Source organism: Staurois parvus, unplaced genomic scaffold, assembly GCF_062004578.1.
Source record: "Staurois parvus isolate SC_StPar_1 unplaced genomic scaffold, SC_StPar_1.0 ptg000444l, whole genome shotgun sequence".
In the NCBI taxonomy this organism is placed as follows: Eukaryota; Metazoa; Chordata; class Amphibia; order Anura; family Ranidae; genus Staurois; species Staurois parvus.
Genome location: NW_028318240.1, coordinates 3,447,095 through 3,470,216, shown reverse-complemented (window position 1 = coordinate 3,470,216; position 23,122 = coordinate 3,447,095). Strand labels below are relative to the sequence as shown.

Genomic DNA, 23,122 nt, shown 5'->3' with positions numbered 1-23,122 from the left:
AGCAGACAGTTCCCCTGCTGAGCAAACGGGTCACAGGCGGAGTCTGCCCCGTGCGAAAGGGGCCTTAGGTGTAGATTCTGGGAATGTTGATGAGCTAATGCATTTTTCCATTTATTAGTAAACAATTCATTTACACATATTTTTATCCAAGTACCCAGTGGAGTAAAGTCTCTGTGCTCCTCCACCTGCCATTAAGACATCAGCATTCAGTGAATTTTATTATAAACAATTTCTTTAATCTGAACAATTTAGTTTATATGAGATGTTTGAGATGAGTTGTGTTGCTGATCAATGCATTCCTCCAGTATATTCTCTGTAGATCTTATGGATTGTTTGGTTATGTATAGGAAATCTGCGGTCTCTGTATCTTCACCTGTGGGGAATAAAAAGTTAAAATAGGCAAAAAAATATATTTTTGTAAGAAAACATTGAAGAAAAATAGAAAAAAGAAGACATTGGAATCTTTAACTGTTAATGGATTTGTAAAAAAGGAAAGAATGACTCCATGTAGTGCATGTTTCCACTTATTTTGTATATTTATTTTCAAACTCATTTTGTGAAATACAGGGGTTCATTTACTAAAGCTGGAGAGTGCAAAATTGGGCTCACTTCTGTATAGAAACCAATCAGATTTTGTACCCTCTGGCTTAAGTAAATAAACCCTTTTTCTGTTGAGATGGTTTTGTTGGTTTGAGACCTTGAAGTTAATGTTTTTGGGGTGTGTTCAGCTCAGGTGCGGACTGACAACTCATGGGGCCTTCAGGCAATAGGGAATCATCGGGCCTCTGTGTCCTTGCCCAAACTCAAAAAAGCCTATGAAAAAGGTACCAGGGGCATCTCATGGGGCCCCCTTCTGACCCCGGGCCCTCGGGCAGTGCCCGAGTTTCCAAATGGTCAGTCCGCCCCTGGTTCAGCTACACTTAGGCCCTGGTTCGCACTATTGCATGGGACTGCGGATGCACCTGTTCCCATACCCACAACTACCTTCAGCCAAAATCGTGAAGAGCTGCCATAATTCTTAATGATACCCCCAAGCTTCTAAAAACACAGCACATTTGCGGGTGCGGGAGCGGTCGCTGCATTTTGAAAATGGTGCAGAAATATTTTTCCTGCATGAAACACAGGCACAGCAACCCATTCAGATGAATGGGCTGCCAAGCCCATGCAAATGCGGACCGTAGACCAGAAATAGAATGAACAAGACCTTAGGTACAACACAGTGGACACAAGCAGCTAAGTTAAAGCGGAGTTCCACTTACGCTGTCAAAAAATAAAAGTCAGCATCTACAAAAACTGTAGCTGCTGACTTTTAAAAAACAGTCACTTACCTGTCCCTCGGTCCTGTGGTGTGTCCCCCGCAGCCCGTTTCACCTGCTGTCCTGGATTCCTGAAGGCCGGCATCTTCATTGTGGGCACCTGTCTATGGCTGCTTTCGGCTTCACAGCCGGGTACCCACTGCGCATGCGCGAGTAGCGCTGCGCTTCATGAACGGTCCTGTAGTCTTCTGGGGAGGGAAGGAGGGAGGATGCTTTCCATTTCCGATATCCTAGGCAGTCCGACCACAATTGGGAGCTGGTACCTGTCAAATTCGGGTACCCGCTCCTGCCCCCCCAAGGTGCCAAACCTTAATGGGGAGCGGGGGAGCAGTCCTTAAAGTTCCCCTTTTGGGTGGAGCTCCACTTTAAGCAGCTAAGCTAGATCTGGAAATTAAACCAATGCAAAGTAATAAAGGCAACCTGACCCTAAATTGGCTTTATTAGGCATAGGCATGGTTTCCTGGCCCTTTGAATCCCATACTGTACACGTATTTATTGCTCGATACTGGAAGAGAGCGACATCTCCTAACCTTTCCATAACCAGGGCTTTTTTTCTCAGAGAATAGGTGGAGGAACTCCCCACCTTTTGAGCCACCCCTTGTCTCTGCCCCTTACCCACCTCCAAGCACTGTCCCTTGGTTCAACCTCCTACCCACCTCCCAGTATTGCCCCTTTTAGAGAATACAGAACCAAGAATCTTTTTGTGGTTTTGTATGTAATGTGTTAATGATAACAAGAAAAGCAATAAAATACAGTAGATCCCCTGCAGCCAGGCAAGAGAACCCCACACAACAATAGACCCCTCCCACTCCAACAAACAATGGACCCCCACAACAAAATACTACCCCAACAACAAAATATTCACCCCAGCAATTACAGGTCCCCAGCAGTAACAGCAAATCTCCCAGCAGCCAGCATCATTAGACCCTCCAGCAGCCAGCAACAATAGACTTCTCCCTCAACAGGAGATTCCTCCCAGCAACATCTGATCCCCGAGCAACAAAAGACCCCAATGCAAAAGTTGATTCCCACCACTGACAACAGATTCTCCCTGCAGCCAGCATCAATAGACCCTCCAGCAAACCACGGCACTCCTTGTCATTACATTCAGTGCTGCAGCTTTCCCGAAACTTCGCTCTACCACTTTCCCGCTGAAAAAAAGCCCTGTCCATACCCATACATATCTTTAATGAACATGCTTTATACGAATATATGTTTGCTAGAACTCACCTTCTACACAGGGGCGGACTGACCATTTGGAAACTCGGGCACTGCCCGAGGGCCCGGGGTCAGTAGGGGGCCCCATGAGATGCCCCTGGTACCTTTTTCATAGGCTTTTTTTTAGTTTGGGCAAGGACACAGGGGCCCCATGATCCCCTATTGCCCGGGGGCCCCATGAGTTGTCAGTTCGCCCCTGCTTCTACAAGACAAATTATTCCACATTTGGTCTCCATGGCTACAGACTTTTTGGTGTTCATTACTGTTATAGTCGTTGCCTTTTGTTTCAGTTTATAGAAGACTATGCCTATGGCTTTGGAATCCATCCATCCATCGCTCAATTACTTTAGATACATTATGGTGACCTCCTCTGAGTATTGTTGATTACTTATTTCTTAATTTTATTCTATCTAGTCACAAGGTTCATACTGGCTTTTCCATACCTTTTCTCTCCATCTTGGCTCTTCACCTTTCCCTACCCTAGATCCATTTTGTTTATATTTTTACTGTTCATTGTAAAAGTTGTCTCTGTTTGATATGTTCACATTGAACAACATTGCTTCTACCTCTTTGTCTTTACAATAAAGACTAAAGAAAAAAGGACAGTCGGGTCAAAGAGGGAAAGAGAGGAAGTGAAGAATTATCTAGAATTATCTATACCTCAATTGTTGGGTCCACTGCCTCCAGTTTGGGTCGGAACATCCCCTTACTAGACTGGCTGTTTGTGGAAGAAGAATCTGGAGGCAAGAAGAAAAAATGGAACGTTATTTAAATTGTATTCACAAAAAATGTCATACAGTGACGTAGTGATAGAGAAGAAACCTATAGGAATGCTTCCTCCTGCAGGTGGACAGTAATAAAGACAGAAGGGGGCTATGAGTCTGTCCTCCTCCTGCAGGGTGATACAGACAGAAGGGGGCTATGAGTCTGTCCTCCTCCTGCAGGGTGATACAGACAGAAGGGGGCTATGAGTCTGTCCTCCTCCTGCAGGATGATACAGACAGATGGGGAGCTATGAGTCTGTCCTCCTCCTGCAGGGTGATACAGACAGAAGGGAACTATGAGTCTGTCCTCCTCCTGCAGGGTGATACAGCCTGAAGGGGTCATGAGTCTGTCCTCCTCCTGCAGGGTGATACAGACAGAAGAAGCTATGAGTCTGTCCTCCTCCTGCAGGGTGATACAGACAGAATGGGGCTATGAGTCTGTCCTCCTCCTGCAGGGTAATACAGACAGAAGGGGGCTATGAGTCTGTCCTCCTCCTGCAGGGTAATACAGACAGAAGGGGGCTATGAGTCTGTCCTCCTCCTGCAGGGTGATACAGACAGAAGGGGGCTATGAGTCTGTCCTCCTCCTGCAGGGTGATACAGACAGAAGGGAGCTATGAGTCTGTCCTCCTCCTGCAGGGTGATACAGACAGAAGGGGGCTATGAGTCTGCCCTCCTCCTGCAGGGTGACACAGACAGAAGGGGGCTATGAGTCTGTCCTCCTCCTGCAGGGTGATACAGACAGATGGGGAGCTATGAGTCTGTCCTCCTCCTGCAGGGCGATACAGACAGAAGGGGGCTATGAGTCTGTCCTCCTCCTGCAGGGTGATACAGACTGAAGGGGTCATGAGTCTGTCCTCCTCCTGCAGGGTGATATAGACAGAAGAAGCTATGAGTCTGTCCTCCTCCTGCAGGGTGATACAGACAGAAGGGGGCCATGGGTCTGTCCTCCTCCTGCAGGGTGATACAGACTGAAGGGGTCATGAGTCTGTCCTCCTCCTGCAGGGTGATACAGATAGAAGGGGAGCTATGAGTCTGTTCTCCTCCTGCAGGGTGATACAGACAGAAGGGAGCTATGAGTCTGTCCTCCTCCTGCAAGGTGGTACAGACAGAAGGGGGCTATGAGTCTGCCCTCCTCCTGCAGGGTGACACAGACAGAAGGGGGCTATGAGTCTGTCCCCCTCCTGCGGGGTGATACAGACAGAAGGAGGCTATGAGTCTGTCCTCCTCCTGCAGGGTGATACAGACAGAAGGGGGCTATGAGTCTGTCCTCCTCCTGCAGGGTGATACAGACAGAAGGGGACTATGAGTCTGTCCTCCTCCTGCAGGGTGACACAGACAGAAGGGGGCTATGAATCTGTCCTCCTCCTGCAGGGTGATACAGACAGAAGGGTACAATGAGTCTGTCCTCCTCCTGCAGGGTGATACAGACTGAAGGGGTCATGAGTCTGTCCTCCTCCTGCAGGGTGATACAGATAGAAGGGGAGCTATGAGTCTGTCCTCCTCCTGCAGGGTGATACAGACTGAAGGGGTCATGAGTCTGTCCTCCTCCTGCAGGGTGGTACAGACAGAAGGGGGCTATGAGTCTGCCCTCCTCCTGCAGGGTGACACAGACAGAAGGGGGCTATGAGTCTGTCCTCCTCCTGCAGGGTGATACAGACAGAAGGGGGTTATGAGTCTGTCCTCCTCCTGCAGGGTGATACAGACAGAAGGGAGCTATGAGTCTGTCCTCCTCCTGCAGGGTGATACAGACAGAAAGGAGCTATGAGTCTGTTCTCCTCCTGCAGGTGATATAGATAGAAGGGGCCATGAGTCTGTCCTCCTCCTGCAGGGTGACATAGGAGTGGTATCTCTGCATCTGTCCCTTCGATTATTAAGATTAATCAATCTTTGGAATGAAATATAAAAAGGATTCAGAACATAACACAATGCTTACCATTCCCATTCGATTCTATATGTAGGTTTAGATTGGATATCCCATTTTGTGCAGTCCACTGATCATCGGAATCGTGAACCCAAAACTCTTCATTATCATCTTTGAAGGGCTCATCCCTGGAGACATAAGATGTACACCGTTATACACACCTTTTATTAAACAACAATATGTATTCTGATCACCTTCAATCTTTTTTATATGAACTATAATCTGTCACACTGCTCTGCACATTTTAAATGACCAATGTTAAGCCTGTATGTAGGTGCTTATGGGTGTTGTTCCTGAGTTAGGTCTATTGTCCAGGCTGCTCTGTTAGTAATGAGTTAAGCCAGTTTTTGCATTTTCCCGGGCTTTTCTGGGCTCTGCCCTCCAACTCGTGCTGCTAATGAAAAGGGGAGCTCTTAACTTAGCATAGAAACTGACGGGAAGTGTGTAGTTCCTATGAGTAACCGTGAACTGGTGAGAATATAATAGTGGAGAGTGGTACCAGGCAGAGGTGACGGGTCCTCCGGTAGTGAGGGCGTCAGTATTCCAGCTCCCTCCATACCGTTCAAGCATTTGGGAACGGCATTGTGGTATTGAAACCCTATGGGCCTAGCGGGGAGAGCAACATATAATTAGGTGCACCCACAAGGTCCACACTTGCATTGCAGGACCCCATTATGTCACTGGGAGTGAGGTGGGTGGAGTCTTCTGTGACGTCACCACGTTCCAGCCAGTGGTATGACACCGCAGGAATTTTGATTTGTATACGGCCTTTATGCACCTTATCTATGTAAGTGCAATATTTTACTGAATACATTTTTGAGTTTTTATCAGGTTGCACTATGAAGTCTCTTCTGTTTTAATCCTTCTCTACATTGCATGGAGAGTGGTTCGATGTGAGGAATTCGTTTGGGTGAGCCCGTAGCCATCCATCCATTTCCCTTGATATTGCTAGCATGGGTGTCAGTGTGGAATGTGAACACCGTCTGCTCGTTTGATCTCTTGATTGGAGATCAATGTGTCTGGTAATGCCCCGTAAACACGATATAAAAATCGTACGAAAAATTTTGCGGGACCACTGATCAAACTATTTTCTCTTCGTTGATGAGCAGGATGTTTTAACCGATAATGATATTCTGAACAAAAAAATCCAGTTGAACAACAGTGATAAATGTTGTCGTTTTGCATATGAACTACCAATTTTCTATGTGGTGGTATGACGATCGTACGAAAAAAATCTATCAAGCGCTATCACGCATGAGCGGAAACAGAAGATGACCCGGATGTTTATGTCCGAGGAATCCTCGTAAACACAAACGAAAAATCCAAATGTTAAAAGTAGATTGGCCCAATGAGATCATGAAACCAGAATTCTGCAGATTATATTTTATGTATCACTATTTATGTATATAGGTCATGTAATAAACGATATTATACTCATTGCTGGGAATCGTTGTGTATATCGCTCGTTCTGGCCGGAAGGGCGTGGCTACAAGGTCACACGCACACCGCATCACTTCCACTTGTACAGAAGACGTCAACACTACGTATTGCCCGACGAACGTTTTTTTTTAGATTGGTTAATGTGGGCCACGATTTCGACCAACGAACGAACGCCTCTCAGTCGTCGGATGATCGACCAGTCGATTTTCTAATCGTGTATTCCCACCTTAAGAGGCTGATCTGTCTGTTGTGGCGAGCACTTGTGGACACCATAGCACTTTGTTGGAGCATTTTTTCAGCACTCAGCACTTTCACATTGGATTTGGGACTTTTTGCTGATTTATATTATGTAAATAGACTTTTAGCACTTTAGATGCATTTTTTGCACATTTTGTATATGCACATATAGTGGGGCAAAAAAGTATTTAGTCAGCCACCAATTGTGCAAGTTCTCCCACTTAAAAAGATGAGAGAGGCCTGTAATTGGCATCATAGGTAGACCTCAACTATGAGAGACAAAATGAGAAAACAAATCCAGACAATCACATTGGCTGATTTGGAAAGAATTTATTTGCAAATTATGGTGGAAAATAAGTATTTGGTCAATATCAAAAGTTCATCTCAATACTTTGTTATATATCCTTTGTTGGCAATGGCAGAGGTCAGACATTTCCTGTAAGTCTTCACAAGGTTGGCACACACTGTTGCTGGTATGTTGGCCCATCCTCCATGCAGATCTCCTCTACAGCAGTGATGTTTTGGGGCTGTCGCTGGGTAACACGGACTTTCAACTCCCTCCAAAGGTTTTCTATGGGGCTGAGATCTGGAGACTGGCTAGGCCACTCCAGGACCTTGAAATGCTTCTTATGAAGCCACTCCTTCATTGCCCGGGCGGTATGTTTGGGATCATTGTCATGTTGGAAGACCCAGCCACGTTTCATCTTCAATGCCCTTGCTGATGGAAGGAGGTTTGCACTCAAAATCTCACGATACATGGCCCCATTCATTCTGTCCTGTACATGGATCAGTCGTCCTGGTCCCTTTGCGGAGAAAAAGCCCCAAAGCATGATGTTGCCACCCCCATGCTTCACAGTAGGTATGGTGTTCTTTGGATGAAACTCAGCATTCTCTCTCCTCCAAACACGACAAGTTGTGTTTCTACCAAACAGTTCTATTTTGGTTTCATCTGACCATATGACATTCTCCCAATCCTCTTCTGGATCATCCAAATGCTCTCTAGCAAACTTCAGACGGGCCCGGACATGTACTGGCTTAAGCAGGGGGACACGTCTGGCACTGCAGGATCTGAGTCCCTGGCGGCGTAGTGTGTTACTGATGGTAGCCTTTGTTACGTTGGTCCCAGCTCTCTGCGGGTCATTCACTAGGTCCCCCCCGTGTGGTCCTGGGATTTTTGCTCACCGTTCTTGGGATCATTTTGACCCCACGGGCTGAGATCTTGCGTGGAGCCCCAGATCGAGGGAGATTATCAGTGGTCTTGTATGTCTTCCATTTTCTAATTATTGCTCCCACAGTTTATTTGTTCACACCAAGCTGCTTGCCTATTGCAGATTCAGTCTTCCCAGCCTGGTGCAGGTCTACAATTTTGTTTCTGGTGTCCTTCGACAGCTCCTTGGTCTTCACCATAGTGGAGTTTGGAGTGTGACTGTTTGAGGTTGTGGACAGGTGTCTTTTATACTGATAACAAGTTCAAACAGGTGCCATTGATACAGGTAATGAGTGCAGGACAGAGGAGACTCTTAAAGAAGAAGGTACAGGTCTGTGAGAGCCAGAAATCGTGCTTGTTTGTAGGTGACCAAATACTTATTTTCCACCATAATTTGCAAATAAATTCTTTCCAAATCAGCCAATGTGATTGTCTGGATTTGTTTTCTCATTTTGTCTCTCATAGTTGAGGTCTACCTATGATGCCAATTACAGGCCTCTCTTATCTTTTCAAGTGGGAGAACTTGCACAATTGGTGGCTGACTAAATACTTTTTTGCCCCACTGCATTTATTTATGGTCTATCTTTGGTATATTGTGTTTAGTTGTTATGACAGATTGGTTTAGTGTACAGCGCACTCATTTATTTTTCTTTTTTTCATTTTTCTAGTATTCAGGAAGAGAGTAGCGGCAGTTCACTTTTTTTATTAATTCGTTTATTCGTTGCAATTTATATTATATTTTGTCACTTTTATTATTTGTTGGGCGTATTGCAGGTTTTCTCTTTTCACAGGTGGCAGTGCTATGCTGGACTGGTGGAACAGGACACTGACTCAGTGGTGTCCTCTAAATGCTACATTCTGGAAGTCAAGTGTGCAGCAATACGGGCCGGAAATTACAGGTTGCCACACAGCTGCACAAGGTGTACTGCTCACTTCTGAATACAGGGTGCCGCCCTAATGTTGAGTTTACATGAATGAGCCCCCACCTGGTCCCGGGCATTAGTGAGTGCTTACATGAGAAGAGGTCCCCACTCAAAAGTCGACCATACATGGAGTGAATTTCAGCTGGTTACAACAAATAACCAAGAAATCTTGCAAGCGACCACACAGAATATTAGAAAACAATAATTCAGTGGAGAAGCAGCTCACATCTGCACATACCCATATCACTGTGCCAAAATAAAAATAAAAAATAATAATGCCGCGCTTCTCAAAACCCCTTGGGCCTTACATATCCATTAATAATTACAAACAACACAATACATAACAGTGATGCAAAGTTCATGAGTCCTCAATATTTGATTGAGATGTAATAAATGTTGTGAAATCCTCTTCTCAAACCTATAACACCCTGATGAAGTCCCCTGACCCTGTGGCGCAACGCGTAGGGGTGGGGCTTGTGACGTTATAACGCTTGGGGTCATTGGAACATCTAGGAACACGAAATGAGTGAGATATATTATACAGTATTTATATAGCGCCAACGGTTTGCTCAGCGCTGTACACTACACTGTATAATAATAATAATATATGGATCCATGTTTTGCATATTATGCTGAATATATGTGCTGCCATTCAGCACCTTTTTATGTGAGTGGCCATTTTAACTTTTAACCTCCTTGGCGGTATGATTATTTCAGATTTTTGGTGCTGAAAGCGGTACCATTATTTTGCATGGAAATATGTAGTTTTTTATTGTAGGCTGTAATTTTTAGGAATAAGTCACTGAAATCTGTCCGAACAAGAGTCTAGTAAACATCCCGGGGATGATAAAATTTGAAACACGAAATCATAAATTATAATTTAATAAATAATCATAAAAAATAATAATATAATAATAATACATTTAATTCAATAATATAATCAAACCGAAAACACTGAAATTTGAAATAGAGCGCCAAGTTCGTACATTGCTGAGCAAAGTCGCAGAATCGTTTTCAGTGTCTGATGATGAATTTCTCCACGAATCATTATCACTCAATTCTGCAAGTGGTTCTGATTTACTATCGCTGTTCTCTAGCTGATCTAAAACCGCTTTTGACCTAAAGGGACACTTTTTGGACGTCATGGATTTTTCTAAGTTTCCAGGCAAAAAGACAGACAAAATGTAGGCAGGGCGCAGGACAAAGCACTCGGGACAAAATGTATGTGAAATGGGTTGAAACAGCAATGGTTTACTGTGAAAAATGTGTTTTGAAAAAAATGACATTTTTTAAAATTTTCAAATTTCCCGCCGCCGCCGCCCGTACGTCCCGACGTCACGGGGACCGGAACACAGAAGCCGGATGCCGGCATTAGCCGGAGGAGATGGCCGGGGACGCTGCAGGGGACACATCGTGGGAGCGAAGGACAAGGTAAGTGCTGCAGGGACTCCCTATGCAGCGCAGCATGGTAAGCCCGAGTGTAGATCGGGGTTACCGCTCTTGGTACTAAAACTCTACCCCGAGCTACACTCGGGAATACCGCCAGGGAGGTTAAATAAACAACACAATACATAACAGTGATTCAAAGTTCGTGAGCCCTCAATATTGTGATTGAGATGTAATAAATGTTGTGAAATCCTCTTCTCAAACCTATAACCCCCTGACGAAGCCACGTGACCCTGTGTCACAACGCGTAGGGGAGGGGCTTGTGACGTCACGACGCTTGTAGTCATTGGAACATCTAGAAACACGAAATGAGTGAGATATATGGTTCCATGTTTTGCATATTATGCTGAATATATGTGGTGCCATTCAGCACCTTTTTATATGAGTGGCCATTTTAAGTTTTAAATAAACCGATGTTTTATTAAGAGAAAACACTATCAGTCTTTCATTTTTTATATCAATCGGAGGAGAAAAGGAATAAAAGGAGTAGTAAGAAGTGTGCAGAGAAGGTGATCTCTTAACTTAGAAAGAAGATTCCTTCTCATGATTCATCGCCAACCAACCCAGTCCATTAAAGGGACACAAGCGTAATATGACCAAGTATTACAAGTGAGGGCACAGTTGTGGTGTTTGGTGAAGGAGCACTCATTTTGGAATATGAAGATTTGTATGTTTTCGTAGGAATACGGATATAGGTTTGAGAAGACGATTTCACATTTATTATATCTCAATCACAATATTGAGGACTCACGAACTTTGAATCACTATTATGTATTGTGTTGTTGTTTGTAGTAATTATTGTATATGTAAGGTATATGGGGTTTTGAGAAGTGCAGCATTATTATTTTTTATTTTCAGCTGGTTCCTCATAAACTTCAAAAGTTTGAGCATTGGGTGGCTCTGTTGGCACCATCCACCCAACCACCTTACATGTTAAAATTGAAGGAAAAAAATTGTCAGCCAAAAAATGGCTGCATCCAGGGGCGGACTGACCATTTGGAAACTCGGGCACCGCCCGAGGGCCCTGGGTCAGTAGGGGGCCCCATGAGATGCCCCTGGTACCTTTTTCATAGGCTTTTTTGAGTTTGGGCAAGGACACAGGGGCCGCATGATCCCCTATTGCCCGGGGGCCCCATGAGTTGTCAGTCCGCCCCTGGCTGCATCCAATCAGATGCAGATACTGTTTGGGTATTCTAACAGCTGTGAGTGCCAACTGTCAGAATACAGTAACTAGCCTTGCAGGTTCCTCCATCCACGCTGCTTATCTGATTTCTCTGATTGAACCTCTAAGTTTAAAAGTATATACATTCAGATGGTGATCTACTAATGTGGCCCCACAGCTGTGCTTTGTAGTAAAGGTGTCTTTCATTTATACTAGGTAATAACAAGAAACTGAGGTTTCTGTAGTCCCCAGCAGCCACATTCATCAGTTATTATCATATTTGTTAGGCTGGCTTCTATTAGCTAAATGGTTTGGTTTATTTTTCTACGCCTTCTTGCTAATTTGTTAATTGTCTACCTTTTTTCTGATTTTTCGTTCCCTTTTTTTCCCTTTCTTAGTCGCTGACCATCTCCTATAGCATGTCTGCAGTCTCTGACCATCTCCTGTAGTATGTCTTTAGTCTCTGACCATCTCCCATAGTGTGTCTGCAGTCGCTGACCATCTCCCAGAGTGTATCTGCAGTTTCTGACAATCTCCTGTATCATGTCTGCAGTGTCTGACCATCCCCCATAATATGTCTGCAGTCTCTGACCATCCCCCATAGTATGTCTGCAGTCTCTAACCATCTTCCATACAGGGGCGGACTGACAACTCATGGGGCCCCCGGGCAATAGGGGATCATGGGGCCCCTGTGTCCTTGCCTAAACTCAAAAAAGCCTATGAAAAAGGTACCAGGGGCATCTCATAGGGCCCCCTACTGACCCCGGGCCCTCAGGCAATGCCCAAATTTCCAAATGGTCAGTCCGCCCCTGCTCCCATAGTATGTCTGCAGTCGCTGACCATCTCCCAGAGTGTATCTGCAGTTTCTGAACATCTCCTGTATCATGTCTGCAGTCTCTGACCATCCCCCATAGTATGTCTGCAGTCTCTGACCATCCCCCATAGTATGTCTGCAGTCTCTGACCATCTCCTGCATCATGTCTGCAGTCTCTGACCACCCCCCATAGTATGTCTGCAGTCTCTGACCATCCCCCATAGTATGTCTGCAGTCTCTGACCATCTCCTGCATCATGTCTGCAGTCTCTGACCATCTCCTGCATCATGTCTGCAGTCTCTGACCATCCCCCATAGTATGTCTGCAGTCTCTGACCATCTCCCTCTCACCTTTAGGCGCACCCTGAAAACCCATCTCTTCAGGGAAGCCTACCCCACCCTCACCTAACAGCCGATCTCCTCCACTCCTACCACTCCATCCCCCAGAGCCACTTCCTCCTGTACCACTATCCCCTCCCTTCTAGATTGTAAGCTTGAAAGAGCAGGGCCCTCTAACCCCTCGTGTATTGTTTTGTTACTGTATTGTCTCATGTTCTGTCCCCCACTATATTGTAAAGCGCTGAGCAAACCTTTCTGGCGCTATATAAATACTATATAATAATAATAATAAGCTCCCATAGTATGTCTGCAGTCTCTGACCATCTCCCATAGTGTGTTTGCAGTTTCTGACCATCTCCTGCATCATGTCTGCAGTCTATGACCATCCCCCATAGTATGTCTGCAGTCTATGACCATCCCCCATAGTATGTCTGCAATCTATGACCACCCCCCATAGTATGTCTGCAGTCTCTGACCATCCCCCATAGTATGTCTGCAGTCTCTGACCATCCCCCATAGTATGTCTGCAGTCTCTGACTATCCCCCATAGTATGTCTGCAGTCTCTGACCATCCCCCATAGTATGTCTGCAGTCTCTGACCATCCCCCATAGTATGTCTGCAGTCTCTGACCATCTCCCATAGTATGTCTCCAGTCTCTGACTATTTCCCATAGTATGTCTGCAGTCTCTGATTATCTCCTGTACTATGTCTCTAGTCCCTGACAATCTCCTATAGCATGTATGCAGTTCCTTACTATCTCCTGTAGCATGTCTGCAGTCTCTGACCATCTCTTGTAGCATGTCTGAAGTCTCTGACCATCTTCTGTAGTATGTCTGCAGTCTCTGACCATCTCTTGTAGTATGTCTTCAGTCTCTGACCATCTCCTGTAGTATGTCTCCAGTATCTAACCGTTCACTGTAGCAATACATACACTCAGAATTTATGTAAACCCTTTGGCAATGGCATTGGCTGCTCTGGGGGCTTCTATATCAATTAAATTGGTCACCATTGCCATAAAAATGTCAGTCCACAACTTTTTGCACGGTACTCACCCATTCTTCTTCTTTTCTTTGACCAGGTAAAATGATATTGTGATAATAACAATGAAAAGGACAGCAAGGGCAGCTCCCACCCCTCCATACACACCAGCTTTTGATATTTTTCCTGTGCAGCTTGGACCTGTGTATATGTTGATGTCTGTCCTTGGACACCTGTGTGAAGAAATCATACATTATCCACCCAGGAACAGCATGTTTCACCCCTTCCATTAATACACAATTTTTCAGGTTTTCTGATAGTTTGCTGGACAATTATTTGGTCAATCAACATTGTGCCAAATAAATTTTATATAATTCTTTGAGACAGACAGAGGTTTCCTTTGGTGGTATTTTATAGCCATCGCATTTTTAAATGTCAACTATATAAAGGAAACATTTAGAAAAAGACACAAATTTGTTTAGCCCCTTCACACCTGAGGGTAAAACACATGTAAATGCCTAAGCATAATTTTGCAACGTTGACATGTGTTAGTAAAACCGTCCATATCATCACAACTACTTTGTACATCCATGTGGATTATACCGCATTTTTTTCAGGACAAATTGGGTTTCATTTGGTCGTAAATGGTAATGGTCCTGATTTTTTTTTATTATCAAAGGAAAACTGGCACCCAAATAGTAAAAAAAAATATATATTTTTTTATTTAGCTGTGTGTTTTGTGTTACCACCATAATCTACCACCAAAGAAAAGCCAAAAATAAATTCCCCAGCTCTTGACGATCGCAGCGATACCATATATGTGTGTGTTATTTGTTGTTTGTACCCAGAGTACAGCCCAGAAACAATAGTGTGCATTTTGTTTTTGTCTTTTTTTTATATAAAATACACTGATACCATTTTTTTAAATTCTGAACTTTGACCCTGACCTTGACCCAAACACTATCCCTAGCACTGAACTAGGTCACACCATGATCTAGGTATTTTTTCTTTTCTTTTTTAATATTTATTTATTTATTTTTTTTAGTGCAATGTAAAGGAAACATAAAAGTCCTCCAAACTAAAACATTTTACTGAAAATCAGTTGACTCTCCAAAGTACACCAGACTGCCAAAAGTATTGGGATGCCTGCCTTTACATACACATGTACTTTAATGGCCCCCCAGTCTTAGTCCGTAGGGTTCAATATTGAGTTGGCCCCGCCCTTTGCAGCTATAACAGCTTCAACTCTTCTGGGAAGGCCGTCCACAAGGTTTAGGAGGGTGTCTATGGGAAGATTTGACCATTCTTCCAGAAGTGCATTTGTGAGGTCAGGTACTGATGTCGGGGGAGGAGGCCTGGCTCACAGTCTCTGCTCTAATTCATCCCAAAGGTGTTCTATGGGGTTCAGGTCAGGACTCTGTGCAGGCCAGTCAAGTTCCTCCACCCCAAACTGGCTCATCCAAGTCTTTATGGACCTTGCTTTGTGCACTGGTGCGCAGTCATGTTGGAACAGGAAGGGGCCATCCCCAAACTCTTCCCACAAAGTTGGGAGCATGAAATTAATTTTTGTGGCCAAGAATCTTCTTTTCTTTCCAGGTCACAACTCATGATCATTTCTTTTTCTTATTATATTTCGCACACAATTCTCCCATCATTGATTAGAAATTAATTTGGTTTTTCAAAAAATTTCCAACATGCCTGATCACCCAATTTTGATGGCCTCACGAAAATCCTGGCCACAGGATTTAGAAAAAAAAATCTTTTGAATTTTGATCAATGTATGGCCTGCATAAGGCTGACTATACATTATACAGTTTTCTTGAGAATTTTGCTTTAGATTTACCAAAAACCATATAATATGAAGTCAAGCCTAAACAACACTTTCAATTGTATCCAGTTAGGCAGGCCCTTGCACTACATAGGTGAAGGTAGATCTAAAGGACATTGGGCAGAAATTGGACAGAAATTGGACAGAAAATTGTATAGTGTATGGAAGCACCCTGTTTCATTCCTCCTACACAACTGATTCTGTAGATTTGATGACTGTATTTTACCTCGCTTGTTGTCATGTTGCTTGTTATCAACCATTTGCTATAATTGTATATTCATACACTTGCCAATATGCCCTCAAAATCCTTAACTGTGTGCAAATGCACTTTGGACATTGTTAAAATAAAACATTCTCATTTTATAGCAATTTTCCACAAGTACTTAACACATTTGCACAGTAGGTTATTTTACAATAGGGTTTTTCAATTGCTTTACAATAGGTTTGGCAAACAGACAGCACAATAAAAGTAGCTACCTATCTGGATGGTCCTCTCTGATTGAAACCTCAATAGGAAAAATATAACATTTTGTATCTTTCTGGTTCTTGACGTAATACAGCCTTTCTCAACCAGGGTGCCCAGTGACCCTGGGGTGCCTTGAGGTTTCTTCAGGGGTGCCTTGGCAAAATGTCTAAAATTTGCCCAAAATGTGTATACAAGCCCGCGGGTGGAACAAGCCAGCCTTTTAGTTACACAAAGCCCCGGGCTTTCATTGTGCACCATTACGACCTTGTAGCCACCGGCATCCTGACAACCAATGACATCATCAGTTGATAAGGAGGATGTCAGCTGCCTGCACAGCATCCTAGTTTGACCCCCTCCTGCCCCTCTACATCAGTGCTGGGGTCACATTAGCTCAGTGATAGAGAAAAACTGAGGGAGAGGAGAAACATTGGAATACTAGTCAGTACCAGTGTGCGGGACCCAGGCAGGGGTGTATTTACCACAAGGCAAACAAGGCATTTGCCTAGGGCGGCATTTTTCAGGGGGGCAGCAGAATGTTTCAGTGGGGCAGCACCGCCCCCAAAAGAAGGGATGGAAGAAGGAACACGCGCAGCACGGGGACCAGGTGGGATCTGAGAGAGGCTGCGGGCTGCTTGATGGTGTATACAGAGCCTGACTCTTGTTCCCGGGGATTTACGGAGCTGTGAAGGTGAGTGTCTTATCTCTTCCCCGGGTGGGGGGTGCCAGTGTATGGGGGGCAGTGGTAGTGGAAGGCTCTCTCCAATGTGGGTGGGGGGTGGGGTGTTGTTGGTCAATGTCAGGCTCTCTTCGTGGGGGAGGGAGGTGTTGGTCGGTGTCAGAATCTCTCCGTGGGGGGGGGGATGGGGAGCCAATTTTTGTGTTGCCTAGGGCAGCACAAAACCTAAATACACCCCTGGACACAGGGATATGTCTTTTACATGCAACAGAGCTAACAGTAGAAAAATATAGACATTCTGGGTTATTGCAGTACATGAACGCAGCAAAAAGTCTGATTCCAAAATCTGGATGGAAAAGGGAGTACCAAATATAATAGATTGGATTAAGAGAGTAGATCAGATATATAAAATGGAGGAATTATACCATTTAGATGAAGATAAAATGGAAGGTTTTCGTGAGAAGTGGAAGAAGTGGGAGGAGTTTAGGAAGGTTAAATTAAATGAAAGTATATAGAAAACCCTAGGACTTCAAAAAAAAAAAAGAAGATGAAAAAGAAGATGATTGGTGCTGAGTGGAAGGGAGGAGGAGGGAAGGGGAGGGGAAGGTATGGATTGGGAGGCTGGTTTATAATCTGACCAGCCATTAGCTCTGGGGAGTTCATTTAATCTCCTTTGGTGGTGGATTTTTCACAATTGGTTCAAGTCACTGAAGATATATATATATTTTTTGGACACTAATTTATGTTTGGACACTATAATTATTTATTTAAAACACTAATGTTTTTTGGATGATGATATACACCTTTGTATAAGTTTGTTATTAGCGCATACCTTTTAATTAGGATTATGGATTGGGAGGGGGAAGGTTTTGTATTTGTAATTTTGTATGTTGTATTGTGGGTGAAAATATTTGAATAAGTGACATTAAATTTTTATATTGGAATGGAATAGAAATGAAAAAAATGCAATAAAATATTAATTAAAAAGAAAAAAAAAGTACAAGTTTGCGAAAGTGTGTATTTGCTTTGGAAGAATAAATACCTCTAATGTTGGGTGTCCTACATGTGTGGATGTTGCTATTAGAATAGTTTTTGACATTTTAGAATGGGGTGCCCTTTTAAAATTATGGACAGTCTTGAGGCACCCCATTTTAGAATGGGGTGCCTCGGGACTGTCCATAATTTTAAGGTGTGTCTCGGGTCTGTCCATAAGTTTAAGGGGTGCCTCGGGACTGTCCATAATTTTAAGGGGTGCCTCGGGACTGTCCATAAGTTTAAGGGGTGCCTCGGGACTGTCCATAAGTTTAAGGGGTGCCTCGGGACTGTCCATTATTTTAAGGGATGCCTCGGGACTGTCCATAATTTTAAGGGGTGCCTCGGGACTGTCCATAGTTTTAAGGGGTGCCTCGAGACTGTCCATAATTTTAAGGGGTGCCTCGGGACTGTCCATAAGTTTAAGGGGTGTCTCAGGACTGTCCATAATTTTAAGGGGTGCCTCGGGACTGTCTATAAGTTTAAAGGGTGCCTTGACTGAAAGAAGGTTGAGAAACACTGACGTCATCAATGAGGAGAACAAATACAAAACCACTCTACGTTCCTTTAACATAAAATTTGAGGCCATCCCACTTACAAGCACTGAGGACCAACATCTTTCTGAATCGTACATCTTCCTTCATTACAGGACTTATACTTTGCATAGGCCGGATCACAAAATGACATACAGGTCAGTCCATCAGAAGTGATTGTTTCTATGTAGAACGCTTTATATCCATCTTCAATAATACTACAGACTAGGAACAAATAAAAAATGTAAAACTTTATCTGGCACCCTGTATGATTGAAAAGACATTTTATCCACTTAAGAAAAGAATGAATTACCTTGGGGTTTAGGAACCTCGTTTTGTGTGACATTCCCGTATTTTTCATCAAAAACCAGACAAGTAGAAGCTGTACGGAAAAGAAAATTGAGTTTGGTGGAACAGAGAACTATGTATCTGCTTAAATTATTACTCTGATATCAACAGATATGTGAAAGTTAAAATGGAGTCATCTGGATGAAAGTGCAACCAATCTACTACTCTGTTGCCTCTGCTACACAGCCTATAGGTGAGAATACACGATTAGAAAATCGACCGATCGGTCATCTGACGACCGAGAGGCGTTTGTTCGTTGGTCGAAATTGTGACCCACATTAACCAATCTAAAAAAATCGTTTGTTGGGCAATACATAGTGTTGACGTCTTCCATACAAGTGGAAGTGATGCGGTGTGCGTGTGACCTTGTAGCCACGCCCTTCCAGCCAGAACGAGCGATATACACAACAATGACCAGCAATGAGTATAATATCGTTTATTACATTACCTATACACATAAATAGTGACACATAAAATATAATGTGACGGGAATGACTTTGGTGGGGGGGCCCATAGACCCCAGCTCACTTTGGAGAGGTGGGGAGACCCCTGTCTCAGCTCCCCATATCCCTCTTATGTGTAAGTCACCCTGTGCCTGTTAGGGGTACAGGGTGATCTGTCCTAATATTGTCTAGGAGATAGGTGGGGTGGCGGTTGTGGATTGTTTGGTGTTATATGGCTGCATCCCATTGTTCTATTGTTTGTCTGGCTTGGGAGCAAACTATTATGGGATGTATGTGTTTATGTGTATTAGCTTAGTGGGAGGGTGTCTCCAGCAGCCCTCCCTCCTGATGGGACTGTCTGCTGGTGTGAAGTTTGAATACCTGTCTGTCTCTTGTTACTAAATGTAGATTGCCCCGCCCTGTGTCATTATGCAGGGAGGGGGGATTGTCGCCTGAGTGTATATATCTTGTATCTCTGTTCAAATAAACTAGTCTACCTTCTGGATTACTTCAAGATTGGTGTTGTCTAGTCTTGTATGGTCGGCTGCGGTGTCTGTTATCGGTGTTCGGACGGGGAAGCCGTATTCTAACGGAAGCACCCAAGCGCAGTCTGGGGTCGGTTCCATTACATATAATATGCAATTTCTGGTTTCATTATCTCATTAGGCCAATTTACTTTTAACATTTGGATTTTTCATTCGTCTTTACGAAGATTCCTTGGACATAAACATCCGAGTCATCTTCTGTTTCCGCTCATGCGTGATAGCGTTTAATAGGTTTTTTTTGTATGACCGTCATACTACCGCATAGAAAACTGGTCGTTCCGATGCGAAATGACAATGGATTTTTTCGTTCACATTATCGTTGTCGGTTAAAACATCCTGCTCATCAATGCAGAGAAAATCGTTCAATCAGTGGTTCCACACAAAATTTTCGTACAATTTTCTTATTGTGTGTATGGGGCATTAGGGAGCGCACACAAGCAGGGGGCGGGGAGGCTGTTTATAAACGGACACCCGCCCCTGCACTGCTCCCGTCCAGCCGATTATATACATGGGCCGGACGGGAAGTGGTTAATTTGGAAATACTACTCTAAAAAACATGATATTCAGCAAGCATATCCAGGGTTTTTACCAAGTGAGTAAATGGTTAGCCCTTCCGCTAGCAGTACCAGGGTCATTGGCTCGAATCCCAAACACGGCACCACCTGCCTGGAGTTTGCATGTTCTCCCTGTGCCTGCGTGGGTTTCCTCTGGGTACTCCGGTTTCCTCCCACACTCCAAAGACATGCTGGTAGGTTAATTGGCTCCTGTCTAAATTGTCCCTAGTATGTGTATGTATGAATGTAAGTTAGAGACCTTAGATTGTACACCCCTTGAGGGTTAGGGACTGATGTGAATGTACAATATATATGTAAAGCGCTGTGTAAATTGACGGCGCTATATAAGTACCTGAAATAAATAAATAAATGTCACACAGGGTTTTGGAGCCCTTAAAGCACTCGTCAGCTCCAGTCTCATAGTGCTGTAGACATGCTATATTTTAAAGCGGAGATTCACCCAAAAGTGGAAGTTCTGCTTTACATCGTCCTCTGCCCTCCTCTGCCTAATTTGGCATGTCATTTTGGGGGGGTAGGGCGGGTACCTAGTTTTGACAGATACCCACTCCCACGTCTGCTCGGATCGCCTAGACGATCTCCTCTCCCCCTCCTTCCCCACAGTCTTCTGGGACATGTCACAGGTCTCAGAAGACTGTGGGACCATTCACAAAGCACAACCTGGCTCGCACATGTGCAGTGAGTAGCTGGATGTGAAGCAACAAGCAGCACAACCAACTGCCCACAGTTAGGATGCCGGGGTTGGGAACCCGCAGACTGTTGAAGAAATTTACATTATGGCATTGGCACATAATTATGGCATAGAGTGGCTTTTTTTTTGTTTGTTTAGCAACAAATAAAAACCCCAGTGGTGATTAAATACTGCCAAAAGAAAACTCTATTTGTCTCAAAAAAATGATACAAATTTAGTTTGGGTGCAGTGTTACATGACCGCGCAATTGTCATTCAAATGCAGCGGCGCTGAAAGCTGAAATATATCCTGGGTAGGAAGGGCGTAAAAGTGTCTGGAAGGCAGGGGCGGAATGACCATTTGGACTGCCCAAGGGCCCGGGGTCAGTAGGGGGCCCCATGAGATGCCCCTGGTACCTTTTTCATAGGCTTTTTTGAGTTTGGACAAGGACACAGGGGCCCCATGATTCCCTATTGCCCGAGGGCCCCATGAGTTGTCAGTCCACCCCTGCTGGTAGGCATTAAAGTGTATCAAAAACCAAAACAGTCTGCGCTCTAGAAAGTAAAGTGAGAACAGTTACATTATTACAAATTATTTTAAGGTTAAAGGAATCGGCAAACATACCACTTTCTGTGCAGTTCTGCTCCACCTTCGCTGTTTCCACCTTCACCTTGATATCCTGGAATATCTCCTGGTACTGATCCTCTACAGCCACATCTGTTCGGTATTCTATCTCCACAATCACTTCATGATTCACAATAACACTGCCCATCCTGCCACAGATAAAGAACACAGAATATTGCTGGGTACGGAAAAAAATTTCAACCAATTTTTATTTTGGTTTTCAAAATGGAAAGGCCAAACATAATGGTGGCCACACACGCTTCAAAATTAATATCTGTTCAAATCTGCAAACTATTGAAAAACTATAACTTCCCTTCCAAACAATTTCCACTCCATCTAGGTTGGATTTGATCAAACTGAGTTGATTGGTCAGGGAGGAAAATGATTGATTATTTATTGAGATACTTTGTTCATGAATACATTGGTGGAAACAGAGAAGGATAACTTACAATCCTTAATTATGATCATATCTTAACAATTGATTTAAATCTACTTCCCCGTATGTGTCATATCGATGGAATGGGTTGTCGACTATAGATCAACCATTTGTGTCAGAAGAGATTGAGTGGAAAAGACATAGACCATTAATTGTGTGTACAGCCATCGTTAGGCTCCATGTACACGGGACAATCTGAACAATGGAAACTGATTGCTGGAAAACGTAGGTTAAAAAACGTCTGTTTAGCCGCTTTTGCATACCGCGTTTATGCGCATTTATGAGCATTTGCGTTTAGAAGCTGGTTTTTAACCCCTTCACACCGGCGCCTCCTGGCCCTTTAAGAGTTTCAGAATCCGGGAGGCGGGACGGGCGGGGTTTAGGGATCATGTGACTGCCGTGATGCATCGTCACAGCGGTCACATGATCAGGAAAGGTCCTGATCAAAAGAGGAGACCGTGACCTTTCCGTGAGTACCGGACGTGTGTGCTGGGAGCGTGCAGGGCGCGCGCTCTCAGCACGTATATATTTTGTATAATGAACGCAAATGAGCGGCCGCTTGGTGTCTAGGCCCAGACACGTCATCATGGCGGTCACATGATCGGGAAAGGTCCCAATCGAAAGAGGAGACCGGGACCTTTCCGTGAGTACCGGACGTGTGCTGGGAGCGCGCAGGGCGCACGCTCTCAGCACATATGTATTTTGTATATTGAACGCAAATCTGTGGCTGCTCGGTGTCTAGGCCCAGACGCGTCATCATGACGGTCACATGATCGGGAAAGGTCCCAATCGAAAGAGGAGACCGGGACCTTTCCGTGAGTACCGGACACGTGTGCTGGGAACGCGCAGGGCGCGCGCTCTTAGCACATATGTATTTTGTATATTGTACGCAAATGTGCGGCCGCTCGGCGACTAGGCCCAGACGCAGGGAGGCCGCACATTTGTATGCGGCTGGCGTAAAGGGGTTAAAGATAACCTCAGGAGACCTTCCAAAATGCCCAGAATGCACAGAAAAACAGTAAAAAATTAACTATTTCAGACATTTTGAGAGAAATAGAGAGAGCAGAAGCAGAGAGAGCAGTATGTGTTGAGATTAGCTGTCTTTTTTTTGTGGTGTTTGGATGTGTTCCGGCTCATTTCTGTGCAGAAATTATTGCAGCAGTGTCTAATATATTTTCTTT

The 23,122-nt window shown here is 44.2% G+C and overlaps 1 protein-coding gene across 1 annotated transcript in view; it reads right to left on the bottom strand.

Moving 5' to 3' along the window:
• Nucleotides 1–214: 214 nt before the first annotated feature.
• LOC149453960 (uncharacterized) overlaps nt 215–23,122 on the bottom strand; it is an 80,950-nt gene continuing 58,042 nt past the window's right edge. The window contains exons 7-13 of the mRNA XM_089687994.1: nt 21,506–21,654; nt 18,617–18,685; nt 18,369–18,528; nt 13,843–14,001; nt 5,235–5,350; nt 3,195–3,271; nt 215–373 (exon numbers count right to left, since the gene is read on the bottom strand). Coding sequence (XP_089544120.1) covers nt 338–373; nt 3,195–3,271; nt 5,235–5,350; nt 13,843–14,001; nt 18,369–18,528; nt 18,617–18,685; nt 21,506–21,654 — 766 coding nt within the window. The 3' untranslated portion in view covers nt 215–337. The remainder of the gene's footprint in view (nt 374–3,194; nt 3,272–5,234; nt 5,351–13,842; nt 14,002–18,368; nt 18,529–18,616; nt 18,686–21,505; nt 21,655–23,122) is intronic.